Source organism: Takifugu rubripes, chromosome 8 (assembly GCF_901000725.2).
Source record: "Takifugu rubripes chromosome 8, fTakRub1.2, whole genome shotgun sequence".
Lineage (NCBI taxonomy): Eukaryota > Metazoa > Chordata > Actinopteri > Tetraodontiformes > Tetraodontidae > Takifugu > Takifugu rubripes.
Genome location: NC_042292.1, coordinates 8,101,329 through 8,107,705, shown reverse-complemented (window position 1 = coordinate 8,107,705; position 6,377 = coordinate 8,101,329). Strand labels below are relative to the sequence as shown.

The window sequence follows — 6,377 nt, the reverse complement described above, 5'->3', positions numbered from 1 at the left end:
CACCTCCTCAGCTTGTTCCAGACATGGGCAACTTTGCTGCCAACGAGGGACTCTCCACGTTTGTGATTGTGAGTTTGGTTTTTCATTCCTCTCCATTCAGGATTTTCTTTAAAAATCTTTGCTCGCACCTTCATATTTATGTCAGCAGTCCTCAAAATAAAGCTTGCAAAGAAAACAGTTGTTCAGGGGACATTTTGCTGATTAGCTGAAAATGTAAGAAAAACTCTTCTGTCAGTTGTTAGTTTTCTTTTGGCATTTCAGTTCTGTTAAAGGCAAAAACATGCGATTGCTGTTTAAATTTGAGCGTTCAGACACAGACGGGTCACGTTTTGGATGTAAAGAAGTGAAAGTTGTGTTTGCTGGTTCCCAGCTGGTGTGGTTGGGCATCAACGCCTTCCTCTTCGTCCACTTCTACATGGCCTTCCTGGTGGATAGGTGGTTCTACACCAGGGTCCTGCTCGGAGTGAGTCCTTTTCACACCTTTGAGTCGTCTTTCGTTTGTTTTTTAAATTGATTTGAACTCAACCGAAGGGCGTAGGGAACCTCGATGTAAATGAAAAAGGATGCAGCTGTTTTCACTTCCTGTTCCTATCTGAGTCACAGCTGTGCAGGTGCAGCGCAGCTCATCCGAACCTGAACAAATGTCGCTCAACTCGAATGTGGAGAGCAAAGTCATTATGTTGCCACCTGAAGCTTTTTAATTTAGCTGTGGGGCGATAAGGCCGCTGATGTTGTCCGTTTTAAAAAAATGCTTAATTGAATGTCTTATTTTGACCTTTCCGTCGTGACCAAACGCGTCCTTACGTGACCGTAAAAGTTAGAGAAGTGAAACTTAAATAAATCTCAAAAGAACAGCAGAACAGCTCATTTATTGTTCAGCCAGGTTTATTAATCCTCTGAGCTTCCAGTGACGCCAGCAGCTACGTCCGTGCCATATTCTGTCCTCCTGAAGTAACGGAGTGTTTCTGGTCCCGTCAGCACGCTCTGTCCTGGGCCAGAGCTCCGGCCGCCTGCCTCAACTTTAACTGCATGCTCATCCTGCTACCAGTCTGCAGAAACCTCCTCTCCTTCCTCCGTGGATCCATCCAGGTATCATCAGAACTCGCTCCCAAGAAGCACGTCGGCGAATTATCCGTCGAGCTCGAGCTTGTTTGTGCGCGACTGAATTTGCTGTCTTCTTCTTTTTCAGTGCTGCAGCCGGACAGCAGCCCGTCAGCTGGATCGGAACATCACCTTCCACAAGCTGGTGGCCTACATGATCGCCTTCCACACAGGTAGGAAGCACGGTGGACAGCAGTTCTGAGGTCTGAATATCAGGGAAAAGAAAGGGAGGCAAAGACGTGACCTTGCGGGACAGTTTTCGATGTTTCGTGGGGTTTTTTTCCCCACTCCATCAGAAGTCAGTGGTATTTTTTTAGCCTCCCTTTTAACTTCACTGAGGATCATAAAGTTATAAAGACCCCAAAATGTTGTTTCACAGCATCACAGTTGTTTATTTTTACGAGCTTAAGACACTTTGTCACCTACGATCTCCCTGTTTTCCCCTCCTGTAGCCGTGCACATCGTTGCACACTTGTTTAACTTTGAGTTCTTCATGGACGCACAGCTCAATCGGAACAGCAGCTACCTGCCCTTCATCCTGTCTGAGATCGGCACCGGGGACAACGCCTCCTTCCTCAACCCCATTCGGACAAACGAGACGGTGAAATATCGAACGTTATACTTCCTGTTGTTGTTCCTGGTCTCAGGGATCCAAAGTTGTCAAACTCAGATTGTGTAAGTGGGGAAGTTTTGCTTCATCCCACAAACGTCCTCTTTCGTGGTTTTTGTCTTTGGATATTTTGCTATTTCAGGAAAACTTCCTCTTTGAGAGTGTAAAACGTGATGTTCAGGCTACAGTCAAACCGTTTTTCTGCAGCTATAAGTTCATCAGACTTGTCGAACCCTTCAGTGACCCCCCCCCCCCCCCCCCACACACACACACACACACACACCCTGGTGCCATTTAAGATTTATTTCTGACGTTACGTATGTTACAAACAGGAACTATGACAACAGCTGCGGGGTGGAGGGAGGAAATTGGCCAATAAATGTCAGAAACAGAGACGCTTCTGACCAGAAACTGATTTGAACTGAACGTTGTAAATGGAAATCGTTGCAGAATCCGACCATCGTCATGTTCACCACCATCGCGGGCCTGACAGGCGTGGCCATCACGCTAGCGCTCATCCTCATCATCACCTCGTCCATGGAGGTCATCCGCCGGTCGTACTTCGAGGTGTTCTGGTACACCCACCATCTCTTCATCATCTTCTTCATCGGACTCGTGCTGCACGGTTTTGGGTAGGCGGGCTCAGAATGCAAAAGAATGGCCTGTCTACGGGGTCCAAATGCTAACTTGCTGACTCTGCAGTCGGATCGTACGAGGGCAGACGCCTGCTAGCCTGAAGTCCAACGACCCCACGGTGTGTGCTGACCAGTTTGAGGACTGGGGTAGGAACGGGTCCAACTGTGCCGTACCAGAATTTGCTGGAAATCCACCAATGGTGAGCTGGGAAATACCACAGCGGACGTTTCAACCAATCAGGTGATTGTGCGATCTGTCTCATGCCTTAATTTTATTTCCTCCAGACGTGGAAGTGGGTGGTGGGTCCCATGATCCTCTACGTGTGCGAAAGGCTCGTTCGTTTCTATCGATCCCACCAGAAGGTGGTTATTACCAAGGTGGGTACCAGCGTAAAAAGGATGCTAGCAGGCCTTTGCTTGTTGGGTCTCTGATGGCGCCCCCCTGTCCCCCAGGTGGTGATGCATCCGTCTAAAACCCTGGAGCTGCAGATGAAGAGGAAAGGCTTCCGTATGGAGGTGGGCCAGTACGTCTTCATCCAGTGCCCGTCGGTTTCCAGACTGGAGTGGCATCCCTTCACCCTGACCTCTGCGCCCGAGGAGGACTACTTCAGCGCCCACATCCGCATCGTCGGGGACTGGACACAGGCGCTGTATGAGGCCTGCGGCGGAGACAAAAGCGAGCCTCAGGAGGCCTGGAAGCTGCCCAAGTGCGTCAATGCTATGAAAAAGCTCTTTTGTCTGTAATAGCCTGCTATTGTTGATGATTGCAACATTTTCCTCCTTTCTTTGAGAAGATGGTGAGAAGTCATCATGCCGTTTCTATTCTGCCGCTGATCGAACAGCAGCATTTCCCTGTTGTCGTCACAGGCGAAGAAATACCGAAGGCTTCATTTCGGATTTGATCCAAATGACCTTGAGCGGCACCAGTAGAAATTAATACAAGCTTAGCTTTGTGTGGATGGCTGAACATTATCATGACTAAAGATGATTCAAGGAGAGTTTATATAAGAGTATAAAGGGTGCTGGCAGGTCTTGTGGAGTCTTTGATGGTGGCGGGAGTTACTTCCTGTTGTTGCTACTTTTGCAGAGTGGCCATTGACGGACCCTTTGGTACAGCCAGTGAGGACGTGTTCCGTTACGAGGTGGTAATGCTGGTGGGCGCCGGGATCGGCGTGACGCCTTTTGCATCAATCCTCAAGTCAGTGTGGTACAAACACATCCAGAACAACCAGGAGGTCTTCACCAAGAAGGTAAACCGGCCGCCTTGAAAGTCCTCTGAGTTGATGGACGACACGACGGATCGAGCAACTCTTGTGCCCCCAGATCTACTTCTACTGGCTGTGTCCGGAGACGGAGGCCTTCGAGTGGTTCGCGGACCTGCTGCAGTCTCTGGAGGGTCAGATGACGGAGAAGGGAATGACGGACTTCCTGAGCTACAACATCTACCTCACCAGGTGGAAGGAGAAGGAGGTACCGGAGTTTTTGCCCCCACACGTCCTCCGTAGAGACAGAGGCTGTGGCTCTCCTTCAGACTGTTGAACCTTGTTGTTCCTCTGTCAGGCAGCACACTTCCGCGTTCACCACGAGGCAGAAAACGACCCGATAACTGGCCTCAAACAGAAGACTCTTTATGGGAAGCCTAACTGGGACAATGAGTTTACCAATATTGCATCCAAACACCCGGGGTGAGGACTCTTCCTATTTCTGCACGCCTGGTGGAGGTCCGCAGGGCCACATGGTGGCTCATGAACCCTGATGCTTGTCTAAGATGGTGTGTTTGTTACCAACAGATCGAAAGTGGGGGTCTTTCTCTGCGGCCCCCCTCAGTTGGGGAAATCCCTGCAGAAGCAGTGCCTGTCTCACTCCGAGGCCGACGTCAAGTTCATCTTCAACAAGGAGAATTTCTAAAGGCGCGACCGAGGCCTCCACCAGGAAGAGGCAACAAAGACTGAGACGATGTCTCCTTTATATTTCGGTTGCTGACCTCTTCTGACCACAAACAATCCGTTGTTGCTCAAAGGCTGAGGAAATATATCAGTATTTTCCCATAGTTCCTTTTTTCTGCTTCAGAAAGAGGAACCCTTTTCTCCATGTACAGTGTCTTTGACAGCTCCAGACGTTGATCTTGTCTGCTTTCAACATGTTTTGTCTTAATCCGTGGAGAGGCCACCCAGTTCTGCAGACAGATCAGCTTTTCAACTGCTCGGTGTTGAGAAGAGTGCACAAGGTCTTCAGCCTGATCAGTCATGTGAAGGGCGCTCAACTGTGACAATGTTCCCTTTGTTGGCTGCGTCTTTTCACTGGCTAAACTGGGTTTATTTTTAAAGCAAGCAAAACAAATTTAAGTGGAAATAAATTCCAGCAGTTTAGAAGCCCACAAAAGTCTGAACAAAGTGATCAACCATTTAACCGCTGTTTTATTTTTCTTCACTTTGAGTATATATATATATATAAAAAAGCTTTTTAACGTGATAACATCAAGAAAATGGAGGCGTGTTTGGCAAGTGATAAATAAAAACAGTGGTGAAGCACTTTGGCGATGAAAGAAAGTAAATCTGGGGAGATGGTGGCGTTCACATGCAACTGAGCACCGGAGACCGCGGCTCTCTGACGGAGTCTCCTGGCACTTGGGGCCCCTGCTGGTCACAGGAAGGTTTGATCCATCAAACGCCCACCGCAAACATGCTGACGATGCAGTACATGGTGCGGTTTTCCCACCGCACAGTACAGCTACCTGCAGGCACAAGTGTTTGGAAGAACCACAAAATGATTCACTTTATATTCCATTAAACTCTTTTTGCCGCAAGAATGAAACCCGAGACTCTCCGGTTTAGCAGCATTTTCACGTTCATATGAATCAACGTGTCGTTGAACCCTTGAGAGAGATTTTGCCACGCTCTGCCGCCTACCGTCCATGCTGGTGTCCCAGTAGCAGGAGTTGGCCGAGTGGAGGCCCGCTCCGGTTTTCTGCATGACGGCGCAGGTCACTGTCGGAACAAACACGGTGAGTCTGACTTCTCCACCCTGAAACTCCACCCGAGGGCGGTTTCACGCCATCCTACCGATGTATTTGTAGGCTTTGCCCTGTTTGACAAGCTGAGCGAGGCAGCGCTCCACGATGCTGGCCGTCCATTTGTTCACCTGGTTCTGGCTGTAGTCGGTGCCGCCGATGATGTTCTCGATGCACTGGGACCAAAACAACAGATAAAAGAGTGATCATCTGCAGTCATGCGGGAGTCACTGGGTTGTGTTTCAGCCTGGAGAGACTGAAATAAAGAACAACCACTTTGTTTTTCTATCATGGAATCAGACACGACTGTGGATTTATGTTTTCCTGGCTGGTTTTTGACACAATCCAGATCTCTCCAGAAGTTCAACAAACCGTATCAGAATAATTAAACCATCTAAAATTAAACAGTTCCAGTCACGTATTGATGAATTTAGCGACTCAAACCCTCTAAAGTGATGGCGTTAAAAAGCTAAACTTACCTCTTTAACGATGGTATCGGCTTCTTCTGCGTTAAAAGAGCCCTGAAAATCAGAAACACAGATCAAATGCGATCAAAAAGCGAATTAGTCAGATTTTGTCGGCACAATAGAAGCGTTTATGGACGAGACTGAATTCTTCTTAATTTAAAATATTAAGCACATATAATAAATGGAATGAAGGATGTTATCGGTAAAAAAAAAAGTGCCTCAATCGTCTCTATTATGATGTGGAACAAACGCGAGCAATGGCTAAACAAGTGCCTAAAACCAGTAAATTTATGAATAAATGTAAATTGTATAGACAGACCTCGTTGGGGTTATGATATTCCTCCATATTTTTTCCTATTGATAGTATATTTGATGTTTTTTTTATGAATAAACACAAATAACTGCGCAGCTCCAGAAGAGCTAATCCGGTAATGCTGTCAAAGCAAAACCACCGAAGAAGAAACGGGCGCCAGGATGCACGTCTGGCGCCGCCTGCTGGTGGGATGTTGTCATGGAGCCCCGTTGCTGTCGGGCCGAAACATTCAGAACGTCAC

The 6,377-nt window shown here is 47.9% G+C and overlaps 2 protein-coding genes across 2 annotated transcripts; one reads left to right on the top strand and one right to left on the bottom strand.

Moving 5' to 3' along the window:
- Window positions 1-4,743, top strand: cybb (cytochrome b-245, beta polypeptide (chronic granulomatous disease)). The gene is given in 13 exon segments (NM_001032732.1): window positions 1-68; window positions 371-463; window positions 979-1,089; window positions 1,190-1,274; window positions 1,554-1,702; window positions 2,162-2,343; window positions 2,414-2,546; window positions 2,632-2,724; window positions 2,800-3,053; window positions 3,434-3,596; window positions 3,670-3,816; window positions 3,907-4,031; window positions 4,137-4,743. Coding segments are annotated over 13 exon segments (1,698 nt in total). The 5' UTR covers window positions 1-23; the 3' UTR covers window positions 4,255-4,743.
- Window positions 4,744-4,745: 2 nt separating this feature from the next.
- On the bottom strand, window positions 4,746-6,305 carry LOC101079896 (dynein light chain Tctex-type 3-like). Its single transcript, XM_003966645.3, has 5 exons — window positions 6,143-6,305; window positions 5,836-5,877; window positions 5,409-5,532; window positions 5,256-5,333; window positions 4,746-5,080 (listed from the first exon to the last, which is right to left on the bottom strand). Exons 1-5 carry the CDS (start codon window positions 6,167-6,169, stop codon window positions 5,010-5,012), a joined length of 342 nt encoding a protein of 113 aa, XP_003966694.1. The 5' UTR covers window positions 6,170-6,305; the 3' UTR covers window positions 4,746-5,009.
- Window positions 6,306-6,377: the final 72 nt, after the last annotated feature.